General features: G+C 29.7%; 1 protein-coding gene across 2 annotated transcripts; it reads right to left on the bottom strand.

Moving 5' to 3' along the window:
* Positions 1–1,847: 1,847 nt before the first annotated feature.
* LOC142228923 (synaptic vesicle glycoprotein 2A-like) lies at positions 1,848–23,232 on the bottom strand. 2 transcript variants are annotated; one of them, XM_075299445.1, is made up of 7 exons: positions 22,859–23,232; positions 9,436–9,549; positions 9,032–9,356; positions 8,079–8,445; positions 5,443–5,905; positions 2,987–3,143; positions 1,848–2,384 (listed from the first exon to the last, which is right to left on the bottom strand). In XM_075299445.1, exons 1-7 carry the CDS (start codon positions 22,899–22,901, stop codon positions 2,156–2,158), a joined length of 1,698 nt encoding a protein of 565 aa, XP_075155560.1. In that variant the 5' UTR covers positions 22,902–23,232; the 3' UTR covers positions 1,848–2,155. The 2 variants fall into 2 exon arrangements, with proteins under 2 accessions (XP_075155560.1, XP_075155561.1); XM_075299446.1 differs by lacking the exon at positions 22,859–23,232 and adding an exon at positions 17,839–17,875.
* Positions 23,233–23,554: the final 322 nt, after the last annotated feature.

Genomic DNA, 23,554 nt, shown 5'->3' on the forward strand with positions numbered 1-23,554 from the left:
CCATCCTATGGTGGAGGGTATAATAAAGTTTATAATCTTTGCTTCAAACATTTTTTCATTAAATTTAGTACACAAATTTTGTAAATTTGGGTCCCTCTGGTAAAGTTTCATGTCTTTAAACTAAAGCTAATTTTCCTTAAAGTAAAGAAACACATTTTTGATTTAAAGAAATTGAAGAAACTTTAGATTTAAGATAAAAACTCTTCAAATATAGGCTAAGACTTATTTTGAGGATTTAGTGCCGTTAGTTTAAAGTTTTTTTTTTTTTTTGAATTAAGAAAACATTTCTTACTTTGAAGTATCCGTTTTAATTTAACATAGATTTTTAAACTGGCTTTTGTTTGTACATGAGTACCTTTATTAATAAACCGCGAAAAGAGAATGAAAATTTCATGAATGAGATCTGTATCCTAATTTTAATTTTATTGGTCCTAAAGGGTGATACGGTCAAAATTTGGTCAATATAAACTTGACGTATTTCTTTCAATTTTGCATTTAAAAAACCTGAACACCCCTCATTTTGAAGGTGTGTGTGTGTAGAATGTTGCTCCTATTTTGATTTTGGAATTCACTCTTCAGTTGTCAAAATGCCGTCCACGCAAGAAGAGCAGCGTATCAAAATTTTGCTCGCGCATCGCGAAAATCCGAGCTACTCGCATGCAAAGCTGGCAAAATCGCCAAAAGTTGCCAAATCAACCGTTACAAATGTAATTAAAGTGTTTGGGGAACGTTTGTCGACAGCCAGGAAGTCTGGATCGGAGGGAAATCGAAAACCGGAAGCCGCAGAGACGACAAAGAGAGTTGCCGGTAGTTTCAAGCGAAATCCTAACCTCTCTCTCCGAGATGCCGCAAATAAGCTGGGTGTATCGTCTACAACCGTGCATCGAGCCAAAAAACGAGACGGACTATCGACTTACAAGAAGGTAGTGACTCCAAATCGCGATGATAACCAAAATACGACGGCCAAAGCGCGATTCCGGAGGCTGTACACGACGATGCTGACGAAGTTTGACTGCGTGGTAATGGACGACGAAACCTACGTCAAAGCCGACTACAAGCAGCTTCCGGGACAGGAGTTTTATACGGCAAAATGAAGTGGAAAGGTAGCAGATATTTTCAAGCACATAAAACTGTCAAAGTTCGCAAAGAAATATCTGGTTTGGCAAGCCATCTGTATCTGTGGCTTGAAAAGCAGCATTTTCATAGCTTCCGGGACTGTCAACCAAGAAATTTACGTGAAAGAGTGTTTGAATAAACGTCTGCTGCCTTTCCTGAAGAAACACGGTTGTTCCGTACTATTTTGGCCGGATTTGGCATCTTGCCATTACGGTAAAAAGGCCATGGAGTGGTACGCCGCCAACACCGTGCAGGTGGTTCCCAAGGACAAGAACCCTCCCAACACGCCAGAGCTCCGCCCAATTGAGAAATACTGGGCTAAGTAAACTTTTTTTGAGCGTAGTGGAGGCCGATTTCTTGTTACGGAAACCAACAAGCTTAGCGATTAATGAAGGAATCTGTACGAATAACATTTTCCACTTCCTGCACGCAGAGAAGAAATTTGATTGTCCCGATCATATTCGAATAGCAAAATAATATGATAGAAGCTATTTTTGTGGCGACCATGTAATATTTTCACCTACAATCCTGTTCGCCCAGTGAACATAGTTCTAAGAAAAATAACATGGTTCTACTCTAAAATGTTATTATATTGATAAAATGAATTTTGCTTGAATTAAAAGAAAATGCTCATCATCTATAATGTTATGGTATTCGTGAAAAATGTTTTTCTCCCTCCACTAAAATGACACATTTTGAAGTCCAATGTAAAAGTTCAAATAAAAGTCATATTTAAATTTTGTTTACACTTTCTAATTAAGTTGTTATTTTATTTAATAACTACTCATATTCTCTAATTTAATTTAAATGCAGACTTATACATTTTATGATCAGGTATTTTGGATTTTTCCTTTTCGTTTTGCAAAAATCAGACTTTATAAAAAATTATACAAATTCTACAAACTAAACAATTTACAAACTAATTAACTAATCTACCCACTATATTTTTAATAGTATTACAATAAATATATAATATCCAATGGAGTAAATTTAGAAAGCTATTAATTATAAAACATTACTTAAAATTAAAATATTAAAGTTAGTTCCCTGTCATTGAAATTAAACTGACTCGTCTTTCAGGTGAAATTTGTCCCTTATTTTTACTGTTGTTGACAATAAGGAAACCCATAAAGCCAGCAATCACCAAGGATACACCGGATGTAATGAAGGCTGTTTCGCAATGATCGGTAATAAGAGCGCCAACAACATTGGCACCAACCACACTGCCTAAACGGCCCATCATTAAGGAGATACAAACAGCCATAGCCCTACGAGAGAGAGAGAGAGAGAGAGAGAGAGAGAGAGAGAAAATAGAAAGTTAGTGTTAAACTGATAGAATATTTTCATTAACGTTCGTGAAATGGTTTCTTATTATAATATACTTTCCAAATTTATAACGCACTAAATATTATACAAATAATCCAATAAATCCAGCAATTTTTATTTAGACTAATGGTTTTTTAATTGACATTGGAGATTGATATTAATTGTGTTCCTTTAATTTATTCGTAGTAAAAGTAGTAAATGAGAGAGAGAGAAGAATATCAAAAATCCTCTCAGAGTACAATATTTTCTATGATAAAAGTACGGGAACAGCAAATAGTAAAAATCATAAATGCAAAGTGTTAATAAAAATTTTTTATCCAAAAGTGAATTATCGTCAATTGAACCATTTTTTAGAAACGTCAATTGGATTAATAGTTTTAGATGTTAAAGAACGTTTTCTAGTGAAACTTTGTAAAAGTGGTAAAGGAATTTAAGTAATTTTCAATTTTATTATTTTGTGTTAGAAGTATATTCAGGTGACTTAATAAGAAACTAATACATTATAACTTTAACACATTTTTAATGTTTTTTATAGTGCACTTACCTCAATCTCGTAGGGTACAATTCTACAGTAGCAGCACTAAGGACATTAATACCCAAGCCACAAAGTAAGAGAATAACATACAAATAGATGGCCATCATGGGTTGGCTAACAAAAATGGCAGCAATTCCACAAACACCACAAGCAGCCAAGCAAACGACTGTAAGCAAAAGAAAGAAACAGAATATTTAAGATAAAACCTAAATACAACACTAAAATATATTCAATAAAGACAGTAAACGGGATATATTTGTATAAATCTATCCGTGAAATAGCGAGGCGTGGATCCAACAATTCTTGGATCTTCCCTTTAATGATTTTGGTATTGATTCTGAGCCAAAGATGCGGCTTCTTTAAAATAAAGTCATGTTTTAGGGACCTATCTACACAGAAAAAAAATTAAATTACATTATGGGAGAAATGAACTATCTCGGGCGAAAATTGAACTAAATTGTATTCAAAATTTAGATATTAATTAAATTAACGTAAATTTGCCAACATTTTTGGATTTTTAACTACACTCAAAAAAAGTTTACTTGGATCCAAAGATTTTGACTTTCCGTTAAGGATTTTGGTATTGATTCCGAGCCAAAGATACAGCTTCTTTAAAATAAAGAATTATTTTAGCGACCTATCTGGCTTTAAATCCAAGACCAATAATATTAAAATTAGGATACAGATCTCTTTTATCAAATTTTCATTCTCTTTTCGCGGTTTATTAATAAAGGTACTCACGTACAAACAAATACCAGTTTAAAAATCCAAATTATAACGCATACTTCAAAGTACAAAATTTGTTCTTAATTCCAAAAAAAAAACTTTAAACCAAAGACGCTATATCCTCACAATAAGTCTTAGCCTATATTTGAAGCGTTTTTATCTTAAATCTAAAGTTTCAATATTTCAGTTAAATCAAAGACAATTTCTTTAAATCCAAAATGTGTTTCTTTACTTTAAGGAAAATTAGCCTTAGTCCAAAGACATGCGACTTTAACGAAGGGACGCAAATTTACAAAATTTGTGCCCTAAATTTAATGAAAAAAATTTTTGAAGAGAAGATTATAAACTTTATTTTAATTAAAATTCCATTATTTTAAAGAAATTTGTCCTTAATATTTTGTAAATTTCGAATCCTAAAATTTAGGTTGCGTAATCTTTAATATCACGTAAATATTTTTTTCAGTGTACCATTTACAAAATGCATCTTTCTCGAAAAGCAAAAATGAACTAAAAATAAAGAAAAAATCTTAGGCGCCAGATCATTCCCATTTTAACCACGCTATAGTTCATTATTGCTATTTTTGAGAAGTGTACACTGAAAAATATTGAAAATTATTGTCGTGAGGTCAAAGATTTCATGTCTTTAAAATACGAATGCAAATTTTGCTTAGCATAGAAGACGCATTTCTCTATTTTAATTTTTTTTTCCTTAGTCCAAAAGTCGATAAACCTTTCAATGAAGTCGTATTGTCCTTATAATTATGTGATTTGACTTAAAAATGGATATCATAACATGAAAGAAAACATTTTTGGGCTAAGATCAACTTGACTTTAATAATTCAGAAAAATTCTTTAAAATTGATGAAATTGTCTTTAAATTAAATTGTCTTTTTGCATCTTGACTACAAGCAAAAAATCGTTTAAAAATAGAAGATGTTTTTCAACACTTTATTTTAAAGACGTTTTTTACTTGAAACATATCATAATTTCTACTTGAAGTCGAGTCTGAATTTGGAAAATAAAGTTGTCGTTAACTCGTTTTTAAAGTACTTTAATAGCATATGAAGAAAACAAGTTGAAACCCGTAAAACGTAAAAAAAAACTTAAAGCATAATTTTGTCTTAAAAGTATCCTTATTTGTATTTTGCGCTTCTTTGGCTCGGAATAATTACCAACATTTTTAAAGTAAAGACAAAATCTTTGAAACCGGGAATGCTTTTTCTTTGTGTTCATTTAAGCATCAGTTTTATAACAGACTTTTTTTGTGTAACTTTAAATCTAGGATCAATAAAATTAAAATTGGGATACAGATCTTATATGCCGAATTTTTATTCTTTTTTTTTTGCAATATATTAATAAACCTATTCACGTACAAACATCTACGAGTTAAAAAAATCTAAATGCAAATATGCAAAATAATATTTGAAGCGTTTTTGTCTTAAATCTTAAGATTCAATATATTAGTGAATTTAAAGATGATTTCTTTAATGTAAAAATGTTTTTCTTTACTTTAATGACATTTTTTCTTAGTTAAAAGACATACAACTTTAACGAAGGAATGCAAATTTGCAAGAATAGTCGAGTATAATTTAGTTCAATTTTTCCATAAGTTTGTTCATTCTTCCTATAAAACAGTTCCTATAAAACATTTTTCAAATCGTAATTTATATTTAAAAAAATTTAATAGCATAAGATATTAATTTTTTTAAATTTAGATAATAAATATTTTTTATACTTACACAATATTAAACGTTTGCCCACTTTATTGATAATGCCTCCAATTAGAGCAAATCCTACTGCATATAAAACTTCCAGAATCAGTGAATGTTGATATGTGGAAATTTCAAGTTTTTCGACACATTCCTGTGTCACATTTTCATCCATTTCTATTAGTAATGCTGCCTTTTGTTTCTCATAGACAACATCACAAATGAAGGTACTATTATTGGGATATTCGTTCATAAACTCCGCCACACTATTCAAAATGGAAGGGAACCACATGTACATGCCATTCGATGTGCAGAAAATGAAAAATTGTATGGTACAAATTAAAATTGTAGTTCGAGCATATTCGCGATTGAACAATGGTTGGGTTTGTGACCACATTGAACGTAATAGAACCATAACGGCATTGGAATTAGTGTCAATGCTATGCGAACGTGGTCTATTGCTAGTGTCCAAATCTTCTGTTACATGGGAAATCTAAAGGAAAGAAAGAAATAAATATAAACAGTTATGCTAAAGGATTGTTTGAGTTTTAATATGTGTGGAACAGGATGTTATCCAATATTAGCTAATTTCATCATCCTACACCCAGAGAAATAATTGGTTGGAATTCAAGTACGACAGCAAATAGATAGTGGAGACCTACAATTTTTAGTTGTTTGGAATAAATGTTAGTTACTTCCCTTGTTTAATGGTTTCTATAACCAATATAATAGCTGTGTGACTAAAAGTTCGTACACCCGACTAAATATTGGTCGTTATTTATATATTGAAGTAAGCAACCATTTCAATTTATTCCATATTGTTGTGATAACTAATTTGTTTTGCCAATATGTCACCAAACCCAACAGAAAGTCTGTCTGGTCAATAAGTTAGTTGTGTTAACAGATTTGATAGTTATAAAGGGAACTTGTTGCTATGGACTACATATATGACAAAAAATAATCTTTTGTTTCATTAATTACATAAAATTTTAAAAATCAAGTTAGATTTTTTTTTCAAGGTAAGTAAGATAAACATCAAATTACAACTCACTCTTCACCATTTCTCTTAATTTCCATAACATATGTAGAGATATCTTAGCAAATGTGACCATTACCGAGGTTGGGAAAGGTAAATATAAGGTTTGTCTGCCTCATCATCGGTCTCAAAATCTCAACTTTCCCCTGCTGCCGATATATAAGAAAAATTTCATGAGTCTGATTGAATCCCAAGTCACACTGAAAATTGATCACGTGATTGTGAGTGGTCGAACTAACAAAGTTAATGTATGGGCGTGAGAATTGGCGGAAGTTGGGAAAATCCATGTTATTCATTTGCTATGGGACGCTTCCAATGATGATAATATGGTACTACAACAACAACTGGAAATATTTGATTGTGCTTTTGAAGATTTTGCAAATATCCACCTTAGCTATTTCATGGGGTTATCTTTTACCCTTCATAAAAGGCTTTTTACAAGATCCTTTTTGATCAATAGCTACAATATACATTAATATATAATAAAATAAAAACTAAATGATTCCAACGGATTTTTTCTTTAAATTCGCAAGCATTGGTTATCGGGCAAATAGTTAGTTGTTTTAACAAACGAATGCAATTTTATTGGTTGTGATTGCCAATTAGACTTTTAATGTGCCCAAAATGTAGTTCTTTAAACTATTTTATATACTGTTGTGTCAGACAACAATTGGTTGCTTCAACAAATTTTGTCGGTTATATTCTGATAGTAGATGGGACCAAATAATTTGGTTGGCAAAAAAATTGGTTGGCACAACAAATTTGTTTTCTGTGTGTATCTAAGAATGCTTATATGTATCTGACTACATTCCGTCGTATGTCAAAACTAATCATTGTTGACGTCATGAAATGTACCTATTACAAATATATGATATTGTGCTACCTATTACGAAGTTCTAATATGGTAAATATATTTCAAATTGTCCTTATGTGAGTTGAACATTTTAATTTTATTTGATACGAATGAAAGGAAACTCTTATATAGGTGAATCAGGATATTACAAATATATGACATTGTGAACTTGGCAATAGGTAAATATATTTCAAATTATCCATATGTGATTTGAGTATTTTAAATTTATTTGAAACGAACGAAAGGAAACTTCTAAATATGTGAAAAAAGGTAATAATAATAATGCCATAACCTAAAAAATAAGTACCTATTACGAGTATAGTTTATGGGTATTTATTGGGCATTTATGCCATAGATACATATTTGAAGTATTAAGTAAGGTATTATGTGGATTATCTTTCATCTAAGAAAATCCGAAAAACGTAAAAGTCTGACTGTATCCAATCTATTCGGATTTAGAAAAGAGGATTGAAAGAAATCTAAAGCAAGATAGCATTTTTTCACATCAAGATTACACATAAAAGAGAGTAATTGCAGTTTAGCATGATAGTAATCTTCAAATTATTCCGGCTGCCTCAAATCTCTTCTCAGACTAAGAGGCGCAAGGAAGTAAAAGTCGTTTTTAAATCCTTTGCAACAACTTGTATTATAGTTATGTATGGTAGAGAGTTGCTGGTCACTATGTTTAGCTCAATGATGTTTAGCTTAATGATTAAATGATTGTCGCTAAACTTTTGTCTATGTTTTTAAAGAAATTTCTTTTTGCATTTTACTTACCGGAAATTCCTCTTTTGGCTTTCCTGTATTTGTATTATAAATGCTCTTCAAAATGTCCAAACATTTTTCTTCCTTTCCTTGACTTAGTAGAAATTTGGGACTTTCGGGAATTTTGAATAGACTTAGGCCGCATAAAAATCCTGGAATACCACAAACCACCATAAATAATCTCCATGGTTTATAAGTCAAACCCAAAAAGGGCAATGCCAAACGCCACTCTTGATTTATGAAAAGCCAAGCAATGGCTGGCATTAGCATAGCTCCAACGCCGAAAATGAAAGCAGATCCCATAATAGCACGTGAACGATTCTTTTGTGTATGGAATTCACCCAAATATGCATAGACTGTTGCAGAACCGCCAGAAATACTGAAGGTAAAAAATAATATTGTATAAATACACCTTTAGAAAATCTTTACAGTTGGTAATATATACAATGAAAAAAAGATTATAAAGGTCAAATAACATAATAGTTTCGTCTACACAAAAAAAAATATAAAATATATATTTTTTCAGTCACGAAATTAAGTGATCAAAATCAAAATTACTTGATACTATTAATTTTTATGATTGATTCTTGTTTAATAAAACAAAAATTATTTAATAAATTGAATACTTAATTGTATATTTTTTTAAATTCAAATAAATTTTTATTTTGAAAATTTAATTAGTTTTGCTTGATATTTTTTCCTGTATAATAATGTTAATATTTGTTACTAAATTTTAATATGTTAATAATTGATCCAATTAAATAATTATTTGGTACTATTAATTTATTTGATTGTTTTTTTTTTTTAATTAAAATATTAGCCAAATTAATCAAATTCTTAATTGTATATTTTTTTAGAATTCAATTAAAAATTTAATTTGAAAAATTTTGATATTATTTTTTTTTGTAATATAGTAAATAAATGTTAGATTGTTTTTATTTTCAATTTTATTTTTGTCAACTTACAAAAACCCATTTAAATATCGCAATATAACCAGTGTCCAAAAGTTTGTCGAAAAACTCGACAAAACTGTTATGAAGAATCCCATTAGCAATGTAGGTCGTATTATATTCCTTCTCCCCGTAGTATCAGCTAAAAATCCCCACAAATGTGAACTGCTTATAATGCCAGCAAAACCAATGGCACTCATAATACCACGCTCCTGCACCGTTAAATTCAAATCGCACTGTGACACAGGTAACACAAAACTAATACCCAATGTTTCCAATAAGACATTGGCCAATATTAAACCACATATCAAGATGAGCATATAATTGAATTTGCCAAATGCTAAAAAAACAGATTCAAATGGGAAAAAATGGTATAAAGGTCTTAATCCGATACAAATGTTCGAAGGTGTATTACATACTTGTGACTTCCAATGCTGATTCATAATATTCAGTGCCTTTGTTCATATCCTTTGGGGTGAATGTACCATGGCCACCACTCTCAATGGTTGCCACTGTAAGTTTAGTTTTTTCGGCTGTAAAGAGTAATGGGATGAATTAAAAGTCTTATGGATATTTCTTTTCATAATTTATTGTGTTTTTATCCTTTTTATATATAACAAATATTAGAAAAAACAAATTTAGCGAAGTAGGGACTAATTTAATAACAGTAAATAAATTTGAATTTTAAAATAAAGATAAATAAATAAATTTAAAGGCGTTTTCCTTTCGCAAAAATTATATTGCCTTGGTGTTACACTACTTTTCCCCTCATTGTATTTTCGCCCAAATGATAGTGTCATTCCAAAGTTACTGTTAATTTTGAAAATTTAAGTTAAAAATTGTTTTTTTTTTTTAACCATATAAGATGTTCAAGCCAGATATTATTAAAAAAAATACGCCATATATAGAATTTATGTAAAACATATTTTTTACAAATATATGAAACATTTTATATAAAAAAAAAAAAAAACAAGTATATCGACTATATATACCCTGCACCACTTTGTAGATCTAAATTTTCGATACCATATCACATCCGTCAAATGTGTTGGGGGCTATATATAAAGGTTTGTCCCAAATACATACATTTAAATATCACTCGTTCTGGGGAGAATTTGATAGACTTCTACAAAATCTATAGACTCAAAATTTAAGTCGGCTAATGCACTAGGGTGGAACACAATGTTAGTACAAAAATATGGGAAACATTTAAATCTGAAGCAATTTTAAGGAAACTTCGCAAAAGTTTATTTATGATTTATCGCTCGATATCTATGTATTAGAAGTTTAGGAAAATTAGAGTCATTTTTACAAGTTTTCGACTAAGCAGTGGCGATTTTACAAGGAAAATGTTGGTATTTTCACCATTTTTGTCGAAATCAGAAAAACATATATATGGGAACTATATCTAAATCTGAACCGATTTCAACCAAATTTGGCACGCATAGCTACAATGATAATTCTACTCCCTAGACCTAAACTTTGATTACAAAAATGTGTTCACGGACAGACGGACATGGCTACATCGACTCAGGAGCCCACCCTGAGCATTTTTGCCAAAGACACCCTGTGTCTATCTCGTCTCCTTCTGGGTGTTGCAAACATATGCACTAACTTATAATACCCTGTTCCACAGTGTGGCGCAGGGTATAATAAAATGGAATCAAACTTGTGCACTGTTTTAATCATTTTTAGTTGATGTCATTAAAGTAAGCAAAAAATAATTAAAATAAGGAACTTTTACTCATATTTGGCAAAATTTAATTAATTTTCACGAACTTAAAAAAAATTAAATCGGCGTTATATATTTCTGTTAACTTCATTCGCAGGGTAGTGTAACATAACCATTGTTAAATAATTATTAAAAGCCTCAAGAAATTATTTATATAACTTGGGCATTTTCATTTAAATCCAAATTTGTACTAAATTTTAACTAAACAATGTTAATAAATAATAAACATGCATTTACGTGTTTACATCAAACAATACTCGAATTGCATAAATAGACCGAGAAACGTCACGCTATTTGCAGTGTCAGGCCTATCAAGTGGCATGAATATGAGTCACAATATTATATTATCATTTGACAAGGTGTAAATCACAAATGTTATTATTAAAAATTTAAACAAATCACAGAGTTTATTCTATTTTTATCTTTCAGATAAACGATCATCACAAGACCACAACGAGAGCGATAGTAAAAATATTAAGAAAGCACCTGAATAAATGTACACAAATATATGCTAAATGCTGGATAAAATGAGCAATCGCTCAAAAAATCGGTAAGTCTTTATTAATTAATGTAATATGCCATTCGACGAAAAATCCTTAAGTCTCTTTTTCATCCTCCTCTTGATTACAATGTGTCTTAGTTTAAAGACATACGATATGTTTTAAGGCACTTTACGTAAGCGCGAAGGATTATTGCAACTTATTGAAAGCGTAATTAAATAAAATTTGTCAATTAAATAAAATACTGCGTCCATTTAATATTAATAATTGAAAATTTTGGTCGGAAATAATTTCAATAATTTTTTTTTCAATCAATAATTGCCGAAAAAATCAATTAATTTTTGGAGCAAGTGTATTTTTTCCAAAAAAAAAGTAGTTTGGATCCTCAATCTGTGATCCGGAAGCATTGCAAACGTGGATCATTTCCCTTAAATTTTACATGGACTTGTCATAGGACTAAAGTACTCCGTTTTTGGATCCTTTGCATTGCTTTAGAAGATATGCCTTGGAAGTTAATTTGAATGAAGAAATTTAAAAACCTAAAAAAACAAAAATTTTTCAACCAAATTCACATTTTATTTTTATAAATATTTTTTGTTACACATTTATTTTTGTATTAGTTAATTTTTGCAATTTGAAAATCTTTTTCGCTTCAATGGGGGTTCGAACCTGGGTGGGTTGGCACCACAATTCAAATGTTTGTAATGTGATCGTAATATGATACCAAGGCATAACATTCAAACTACTTCTCGAGATTTTCTTTATTACTATGACTGAAAAAATAAAGAATGCAATTTCAAATGTCACAAGCAGTGCATTTTATCAAAAATATTTTTATGAAATATTATGTTATACATCGTTTTTAGTTTCCCAAACTAAAAAGTAGTGAAAATGTTCCTTTTGGGTCCGGAAGTAGTGAAAATTGGCGCAGAAGCGACGAATTTAACATAGGCTTGTCATAGGACGGATGTCCACCATTTCAACAGCCGTTGCACTGATTTTGCATCACTTCTAAAGGTGTGATCCGAATTCATTGTTTTGGATGTGAATTAAAAAATTTTTCGATATTTTGCTAAATAAATAATTTGTATAATTTTTTAATGATTTTTAATACATTCTAACGTTTTTTTGAAACATTTGAATTAAAATATTTTGAAAAATTCGCAATATTTCTTGAATGGATTTAGATTTTTTTCTACAAAATTTCATAATTGGTAACATTTTATTAATGCTTACTCTGTTTTTAACCTTTTTTAAATAAAAAAAATTAAATGTACGCATTGAAAATAAGAAAAAACCGAGTTATAAATAATTGAATTAAAAGAACTTCCTGTGTAGTTAAAATAAAGAACACCTTTGGGAGTACATCTTTTGGAAGTGCTTTTAAATATATGCCTTTGGAAGAACTTCCAAATTTTTTTGTTGGGTTGTTATTCTCCACATACATTATTATACTAACTCTATTTTTTCCATTTAAACTCAACAAAAAAGTTTAAAATTCTCATACTTTTCAAAACCTTCACAAAAGAACTTCCTTGGATGTGAAAAAGTCAACTGACAAAAATTTAAATCCCCACAGGGTGAAATTTTTATTTTATTTTAATTTTTTTTGTTTCTATTTTTTCCATTTAAACTCAACAAAAAAGTTTAAAATTCTCATACTTTTCAAAACCTTCACAAAAGAACTTCCTTGGATGTGAAAAAGTCAACTGACAAAAATTTAAATCCCCACAGGGTGAAATTTTTATTTTATTTTAATTTTTTTTTTTTGTTTCTATTGATTTTCTACTCTTTTTTGCGACAATTAATTGTCGAAAATTTAAAATTTGGATTTAAACGGCTAAATGGCGCATTTTCTAAGACTGGTCCAAAATAACTTAATCGAAATTCGAAAAAAAATGATGGGGATCCCAGGATGCTCTTAAAAAGAAATGTTTGTGGAACAGCTTCCATTTTGTTTTTGCTTTTTTATTTTTTTTTTTGATTCCTTTTATTTAATAATCTCTTTATGTAATATTCTTTATTATAATTTATATTATCTTAAATTTTATATAATGAATCAATTGCTGATAATTTGTGCATCGTTCCCATTTTTTTTCTAAAAATATTCTCAAAATGTAAACAATACCAGAGACAAAATATTGGGAGACGTTGAACTTTTCCAATTCCGCTTTTCTTTTTTTTTCATATTTCATTGATAACCAATCGCCATCAATATTGTCGATATTCAATGCCATGCTTCTCATTTATCAATCAAACTTTCATCGAAGTAATAATACAAACTGATCAGAAAAGGCATAATATACGGTGTACTTTGCATATTCCAGAAAGATCAGATCTCCTATAAAGTGTTATTGGACTTAAAGTTCATGATATTCTTTTGTAGTATTTTCCAGAAATAGAAAATTTATTATGAAGTAGTTGAGATAAGCTTAATAATAGACCACATGGACTTCCCATGGTGTTATTAAATAACAGTAATGCTTATAATGTATTGATATATTTCTAGTAAATATGGTCAATTCCATGATGAATTTAAAATTCTTAAATTTTTTCCAGTCTGGATGATTTCCGATTTTATATTTATTTTTATTTTATGAGATGTTTTATACATCGGTTCAAGACCATTTACAACAAGGTATTCTAGTTTTCAAGGAGATATGTACTATAAAGTAACGATATCTACATTATATACTGGAAAAAAGATTGTCCCGAGGCCAAAGATTTCTTTTCCTTAAAATTCCAATGCGAATTTTACTTAGCATAGAAGATGCATTTCTCTGATATAAAGTATTTTTCCTTGCCCAAATGTCGAAAAACTTTTAAATGAAGTCGTTATGACTAAGTTAAGCGATTCAACTTACAAATGGGTATCTTTACATTTAAAAAATTTTGTTTGACTTAGACATGGCTTTGAATCGAAACGTCTATTCAAATGTTTGTAACATGAACCTAATATGACACCACGGTATGTCATTCAAACTACTTCCTGAGATGTTCTTTATTATTATGAGTGAAAAAATAAAGAAATCTCACCAGAGGAAATTTTTTAATTAAATATTTTTCTAAAAAAATATTTTTTATGTTATACATCGTCTTCATTATTTTTTGGTATATATATATTTTTGTATAAATATATTGTTTCCATTAAGAATCAACAAAAACTTAAAAAGTATCATAATTAGCAAAACCTTCTCAAAAGAACTTCCATGGAAGTGAAAAAGTCAACGGCATAGGTTCAAATCCCAGCGGGGATGATTTGTTTTATTTTTAAAATTTTTTATTAATTTTCTATTCTTTTTTGCGAAGTTTAAATGTCAAAAACTTTAATGTTCATTTAAAAAGACCTAATTCCGTACTTTTTAAGACTTGTCGAAAAGCATTGCATCGGAAGTAAAAACAAATCGATAGGAGATCCCGGGATGCGATTTAAAAGAAATTTTTGTGGAACAACTTCCACTTTTTTACTGGGGAGTCTTAGCCAATGAAGAAAAACAGAAAACACGCATAAATGTCTTTCCTAGTATCAAGTACGTAAAACCAGGGCTGATGAGCCGGAGTCGGAGTCTGAATATTTTGCTGGAGTCGGAGTCGTAAAAATTTTGCTCGACTACGAATCCGGCTAAACCAAATTTTTTAAAACATTTCACATTTTTGTAACTAAGCTAGTTTTTACGTAAATTAGTTTTCATTGCGTTATTCATTCGATCAAAGTACAGCATGATTGTAAATGAAAATCAACTTCCAATTAAGGCTATCTTTTTATGTTTCCTAGAATGTTAGACTAGCAAATGGGCTGGATCGATCCATTTTAATGCCCATATCAATTTATTTGAAATATTTCGAACAATCGAAATTATTTGTTTATAGTTTTATTTTAAGGCCATATACATATGTGGAATATTGACAGAATATTTTTTCAAAGTTGTTTTTTATAGAAAATTTTGTCAAAATGTTATTTCTATAAAAAGTTTTTGTCAAAATTTTATTTCTACAGCAAATTTTGTCAAAATTGTATTTCTATAAAAAATTTATTCACAATTTTATTACTATAGAAATATTTTTTTCTATAGAAAATTTAGTCAAAATTTTATTTCTATAGAAAATTGAGTCAAAATTTTGTTCCTACAGAATATTTTGCAAAATTTTATTTCTATAGAAAATTTTGCAAAATTTTGTTTGTTACACAAAAACTTTTTTAAAATTTTATTTCTATTGATAATTTTATTTCTATAAAAATTTAAGTCAAAATTTTCGAACAATCGAAATTATTTGTTTTATAGTTTTATTTTAAGGCCATATACATATGTGGAATATTGACAGAAAATTTTTTCAAAGTTGTTTTTTATAGAAAATTTTGTCAAAATGTTATTTCTATAAAAAGTTTTGTCAACATTTTATTTCTATAGCAAATTTTGTCAACATTTTATTTCTATAAAAAATTTATTCAAAATTTTATTACTATAGAAATATTTTTTTTTTATAGAAAATTTAGTGAAAATTTTATTTCTATAGAAAATTGAGTCAAAATTTTGTTTCTACAGAATATTTTGCAAAATTTTATTTCTATAGAAAATTTTGCAAAATTTTGTTTGTTACACAAAAATTTTTTTAAAATTTTTTTCTATTGATAATTTTATTTCTATAAAAATTTAAGTCAAAATTTTGCCAAAATTTAATAAATTTTTTTATTAGAAAATTTGGTCAAAATTTTATTTCTATAGAAAATTTTGCCAAAATTTTGTTTCTGTATAATATTTTGCAGAATTTTATTTACTACACAAACATTTTTCTAAAATTGTATTTTTATTGATAATTTTTTCAAAATTTTATTTCTATAAGAAAAAGTTGTCAAATTTGATTTCTATAGCAAATTTTCTCAATTTTTTTTTCTTACTGATACTCACTGCTATAAAAAATGTATTCAAAATTTTATTACTATAGAAATATTTTTTTCTATATAAAATTTAGTCAAAATTTTATTTCTATAGAAAATTTTGCAAAATTTTGTTTGCTACACATTTTTTTTTAAATTGTATTTCTATTGATAATTTTTTCAAACTTTTATTTCTATAAAAAATTTTGCCAAATTTTATTCCTATGAAAATTTTATTCAAAATTTTATTTCTATATATTTGGTCAAAATTTGATTTCTATAGAAAATTTTGTCAACATTTTATTTCTATAGAAAATTTAGTCAAAATTTTGTTTCTGTAGAAAATTTCTCAAAAATTTATTTCTATATAAAATTTTGCAAAATTTTATTTACCAAACAAAAATTTTTCCAAAATTGTATGCTCACTGATACTCACTGCTAAGACGAAAACTTGTTGAAATGACTCAAATTTTCAAAATTTTCAATGAATGAATCATAAATGCATTTTTGCGAAATTGTCTAAACAATTATAAATATTTCCCAAATATTGCCCGAGATTTTGTAGAAGTCTGATTTGAGATTTTATCAAAATGTAGATCTAAATACAAAGTTGTGTAGAGTATATAATAATCGGCCATCCCGGCTTTAGACTTTCCTTGCATTTTATTTTTTGTTAAAATTGTGTTACGTCCCATAACGTTAGATTTAAATTTTAAGTGTCTAAATCGATTAAGATTCCAATTCATGCATATGGGAATGTAAACCTTTATATAGCTCGCAACAAATTTAAAGGATTTGAGATAGTATCATTAAATTTGGTCCACAATACTGTTGGTATTTTCTTCCCCCCCCCCACAATAGAACTACAAATTAGTGGTATTAAAATGAGATTTAGTTATATTACCCGGAGTCGACTCCGGAGTCGGAGTCGAGCTGATGAAAAATGCTGGAGTCGGAGTCGGAGTCGAGCAAAATTGGCTCGACTCCACAGACCTGCGTAAAACTCAAATGTAAAAAATAATTTTTTCTTAATATTAGTCTTACTTCATTTATCCTCTTCTTTGGCTCTGTATCAGTACCATAATCATTAATCGAAAGACAACATGTTTGGAACCGTGCAAATTAAGCAAATCGAATTAAAATAACATAAACTTTAATTAGAATATCTGTTAGTCACGCTGAAATAACCTGGCGAATTCAAATCGAAATTATGCCTTCTGCCAAATCGAAAGATCGATGTAAAAAAATTGGCCTGGTAGCTCGTTTTTTTTTAATATGACATAATAAATTCTCTTCTTTATTTGTTTATATTCAATTGCATGGAATTTCTATTACATATTCATAAAAAGACGCTCGCAAAAGAATATGTGATAGAATTGTATTCCTCTTTTTAATTGAAGCTTCTACGTTTCGATTTCAATTCAAATCTAAAGAAATTTCAATTCGAAATTAAAAAAGCTCTGTTACACATGGGAAGGGTGTTTTGTGTTACGTATAAATAAATCGATTTTTTTTAATTAATACTATGCACTTGAATTATTATGTGATATTGTAGGCCCTGGGGGTATTTAGGGGCACAATAACATCTCACTTGAACTGCAATGGCATACAGCTGATTGAGACTTTTTTATGCGATACAATCGAATCCAATAGATTTGATAGGCGTTCAAATCATCCATTTCAATTAAGCTCTGTTTGGATTTGTCACACTTACTATATTCGCCGTATAGACCCATCTTAAAAAGAAAGTACCAGAAACAATTGGTTAGTGGTTTCGTTCAATGTTGATTTATTGTATTGGTGGTGTTTTTAAGCAGATTATTTCCGTTTTTTTTTTTCACTTGCTATCGAGATTTACATTTGGAAATTTGTCCCCGCTTAAGTTTTCTCTGTGAGAAATCAAAAACGATTTATTTGTATTTTTTTTTATATAAACGTTTTGTTTTCTATCCGTTTATTTTATTCACTTGCTTATTGTTTTAATTCTGAAAGAATTCTGATTTCTTTTTATAAATAATTGCATCATTTAATGGATTTAATGATTTATTGATAGGGAAGAGCCTATTAAGCGATTGGAAGGAACCTACGGATCATATGTGGATCATTTACTTATTTTCGAAAACATCTTTACAATGACTGGAAATAGCTAGAACAAGTAAGCACGCTTCAGTTGCATTGGCTGTCATAAATGAGTGTTGAGTTTTGGCATCAATGGTTTACTTCATACATTCCTCAGTAACGTTTAAACTTATTTTGCAATTTTTTTAGTTTCTTCATAATGAAATTAAGAAAAAAATTAAATTTTGATACTTCCGTTTTAATTTAAGACATGGCGTTAACATATAAAATGTCACTTTAATAAATATGTGGTATTTATTAAAATCAAATTTTTTCCTTCGCTTTGATAATTAAAATATGATTTTGAATTGAAAGACCAACGACTTTATTTCAGTCCGATTTCCGATTTTATATTTACATATTTTTATTTTGTGAAATAGTTAATGCATACAATTTACAGCACGGTATTCTAGTTTTCAAGGAGATATGTTCTACAAGGGAACTATATCTATATTCTATACTGTATATACGGCCGTAAGTTCGGCCAGGCCGAAGCTTATGTACCCTCCACCATGGATTGTGTAGAAACTTCTTCTAAACACTGCCATCCACAATCGAATCACTTAAGTTGCGGTAACGCTTGCCGATGGCAAGGTATCTTAAAACCTCCTAACACCGTCTTCTAAATTGTATGTAAGTTCATATATATTAAATCAAAAAAGATCTATCAAATACGTATATAATTCAGTTTGACAAAATTTTCTATAGACATAAAATTTTGACAAAATTTTCTATAGAAATAAAATTTTAACAAAATTTTCTATAGAAATGAAATTTTCAAAAAAATTTTTATAGAAAAAAAATTTGACAACATTTTCTTTATAAATAAAATTTTGACAAAATTTTTTACAGAAATAAAATTTTAACTAAAATTTTCTATAGAAATAAAATTTTAACAAAATTTTGTATAGAAATACAATTTTGACAAAATTTTCTATAGAAATAAAATTTTGACAAAATTTTCTATAGAAATAAAATTTTGGTAGATTATTTTTGGCTCGAGTGGCAACCATGATTAGAACTGATATGGACCAATTTTTGTGTGATTGGAGATCGGCTATATATAAATATAGACTGATATGGACCAATTTTGGTATGGTTGTTAGCGGCCATATACTAACACCACGTTCCAAATTTGAACCGGATCGGATGAATTTTCTCCTCCAAGAGGCTCCGGAAGTCAAATCTGGAGAACGGTTTATATGGGGGCTATATATAATTATGAACCGATGTGGACCAATTTTTGCATGGTTATTAGAGACCATATACCAACATCATGTACCAACTTTCAGCCGGATCGGATGAAATTTGCTTCTCTTTGAGGCTCCGCGAGCCAAATCTGGGGATCGGTTTATATGGGGGCTATATATAATTATGGACTGATGTGGACCAATTTTTGCATGGTTGTTAGAGACCATATACCAACACCATGTACCAAATTTCAGCAAGATCGGATGAAATTTGCTTCTCTTTGAGGATCCGCAAGCTAAATCTAAGGATCAGTTTGTATGGGGGCTATATATAATTATGGACCGATGTGGACCAATTTTTGCATGGTTAATAGAGACCATATACCAACACCATGTACCAAATTTAAGCCCGATCGGATGAAATTTGCTTCTCTTTGAGGCTCCGCAAGCCAAATCTGGGGATCGGTTTATATGGGGGCTATATATAATTATGGACCGATGTGGACCAATTTTTGCATGGGTGTTTGAGGCCATATACCAACACCATGTACCAAATTTCAGCCCGATTGGATGAAATTTGCTTCTCTTTGAGGCTCCGCAAGCCAAATCTGGGGATCGGTTTATATGGCGGCTATATATAATTATGGACCGATGGCATGGTTATTAGAGACCATATACTAACACTATGTACCAAATTTCAGCCGGATCGGATGAAATATGCTTCTGTTAGAGGCTCCACAAGCCAAATCTGAGGGTCCCTTTATATGGGGGCTATACGTAAAAGTGGACCGATATGGCCCATTTGCAATACCATCCGACCTACATCAATAACAAATACTTGTGCCAAGTTTCAAGTCGATAGCTTGTTTCGTTCGGAAGTTAGCGTGATTTCAACAGACGGACGGACGGACGGACATGCTTAGATCGACTCAGAATTTCACCACGACCCAGAATATATATACTTTATGGGGTCTTAGAGCGGAATGACAAAGTTAATATACCCCCATCCTATGGTGGAGGGTATAAAAATATTATCCTGAGGCCAAAGATTTATTTTCCTTAAAAAAAATCAATTTAATAAATATGTGGTCTTTCAATTAAGGCGAATTTCCCTTAAAGTAAAGAAACACATTTTCGATTTAAAGAAGAATTTCACCACGACCCAGAATATATATACTTTATGGGGTTTTAGAGCAATATTTCGATGTGTTACAAACGGTATGACAAAGTTAATATATATTAATATATATATAATAATATATATTATCCTGAGGCCAAATATTTAAACTTTAAATTTAAGATAAAGACGCTTCAAATATAGGCTAAGACTTATATTGAGGATTTAGCGTCTTTGGTTTAAAGTTTTTTTTTTTGGAATTAAGAAAACATTTTTTTTTTACTTTGAAATATCCGTTATAATTTAGATTTTTAAAGTGGCATTTGTTTGTACGTGAGTTGGAGCCACCGTGGTGCAATGGTTAGCATGCCCGCCTTGCATACACAAGGTCGTGGGTTCCATTCCTGCATCGACCGAACACCAAAAAGTTTTTCAGCGGTAGATTACCCCCACCTCAGTAATGCTGGTGACATTTCTGAGGGTTTCAAAGCTTCTCTAAGCGGTTTCACTGCAATGTGGAACGCCGTTCAGACTCGTCTATAAAAAGGAGATCCCTTGTCATTGAGCTTAACATGGAATCGGGCAGCACTCAGTGATAAGAGAGAAGTTCACCAATGTGGTATCACAATGGACTGAATAGTCTAAGTGAGCCTGATACATCGGGCTGCCACCTAACCTAACCTTGTACGTGAGTACCTTTATTAATAAACCGCAAAAAGAGAATGAAAATTTGATAAATGAGATCTTATCCTAATTTTAATTTTATTGGTCCTAGATTAAAGCCAGATAGGTCGCTAAAAAAAATCTTTATTTTAAAAAAGCTGCTCTTTGGCTCGGAATCAATACCAAAATCCTGAAGGGAAGGTCAAAATCATTGAATCCAAGTAAATTTTTTTTGAGTGTACAGTATGGACACTATAATTTTACTGCTTCCAAATTTGCAAATATTTTTTGCTGGGTAATAAAACATTGTGTAATGTAATGATTAAACAGATACTTGAATTATCTGTTATAATTTGTACTTTTAAGTTGTTAATATATCACAAAAAGAGAGCGAAAATACAATAGATTAGATCTGCATCCTAGTTTTAATTGTATAGATTGAAAGCCAAATACATTACGGATTCCTAAAAATTCTTTATTTTAAAGAAACTGCATATTTGGCTCAGAATCGATACCAAATCTTTGGATCCAAGTAAACTTTTTTTGTGTGTAGGAAATTAATTTTAACTCATTTGTTTTGTTTTTTTTTTTTTTTTTGAGTTTTTTTTTCATAAATAGTATAAAAGTATATACACACCCAGAGAAGGAATAAGATCACCTCAAACATGTTTTAAGAGCAAAATGTTATTTTTGGGTGGTGACCATGTAACATGGTTTTCGCAACCATGTTATTTTCTCGGAAATCATGTATCTGATTTCGGCAAGCAGGTTATATTTGACGAGAAAATAACATTTTAGTGACAAACATGTTACATGGTCACCATTCAAAAATAACATTTTGCACTTGAAACATGTTTGAGGTGATCATATTCCTTCTCTGCCTGCACCCAACCATTGTCTATAATTTTTCTTGTTTGTGTTTAAAGAAAATTTTTAGCCTCAAAAGAAAACTTTGTTTTAGACAAACAAATTTCGTTCTTCAGAAAAGAAAAGTCTTTTTTCCGTGTATTCTTAACCAAAGCTTAAAATTCCAAATTGAAACTCAACTTCATGTACAAATTATGCATTGGTTGAAGTAAAAAGTCTTTACAATAAAGTCTTAAAACAAGCCCCCTATTTTTAAATTATTGTTATCTTTACCATCAAAATACAAAAACATTGAAAATTCTATAAACTTCTATATTCTTCTATATTCTATTCTATAAAATTTAAGAATTGTTTCATATTATTAAAGAAATATTGACCTCAGTTCAAACAATTTTCTTTTATGCGGAGATACCCATTTACGGGTTGAATCGTTTAGTCTAAGGACAAAACGCCTTCAATGGAAAGTTCATCGACCTTCGGCTAAATAAAAAAAATCGTTAGATCGGAGATCCAAATTGACACAAGATTAACATTAGTTTTACTCCTTAAAATTATTTTAATAGTGCTCAAGACATCAAGTTGGAAGATTGTGATTTGTAGCTCCAGAAGGGCGCACATTTCAAGATTGACTCAGATTTCGGCACGATCAAGAATAAACACTTTTTAGGGGGAAGAGTATGAGTACAAAAAACGAAGTTAGTCTTAAAAAAGTTTTCCACATTTTGTGGAAATATTTTTCATATTTTATATTGGGATGACAAATAAATGTAAATACTTACCACCAGTTTCTGCACAATCAACTTTTTCTTTGAACTCACACATTTTGTTTTAAAATAATTTTCTATAAATCTCTAAAAATATTTATTCAAATTGGTATTTTTCTTCAAAGTGAATAAATGCTCCTTATTGCGTCAAATTTTTTTATATTATATTACTTTTTTTTTAAATTTATATAAATAAATGCTGCTTTTTGCATCTAATTTTTTATATAAATTCCTTTTTTTAATTTAACGGCAAATTTCTTCTTGGTCCAATTATTGTCTAAAAACGGTCACTTTCCGCCTTGTATAACGTTATCTGTTATTTAGCATCAACAAGTGCGATACGGCGATGCTCTAGACTTTTTGAATCTTCATATCTGAACTAACTGATTTTCTATGCGAAAAATTAAACACTTTTATACAAAAGACAGAGATCGAGAAAATGACAAGACCTGCAAAGATATCAAAGTCAGGCGTTTTTTGATTTTGCAAAAAAATTCAACGACGATGAGAAAAAGAAATGGTGGCGCAAGCCCCACTTACTTTTGGCCAGAAAAGAAAATTCAAATAACAAAACAAAAATTCAAATATCAATAAATATTTTTATGATCGTACGAGCAATAAAGAAAGTAAAGAAATTATAAAAAATGAACTGAACACACAGAAAGACATTCACACATTGATGTCGTTGTGATCATATGCACATGAAAAATA

The sequence above is a fragment of the Haematobia irritans genome, chromosome 3, assembly GCF_050003625.1.
Source record: "Haematobia irritans isolate KBUSLIRL chromosome 3, ASM5000362v1, whole genome shotgun sequence".
NCBI lineage: Eukaryota > Metazoa > Arthropoda > Insecta > Diptera > Muscidae > Haematobia > Haematobia irritans.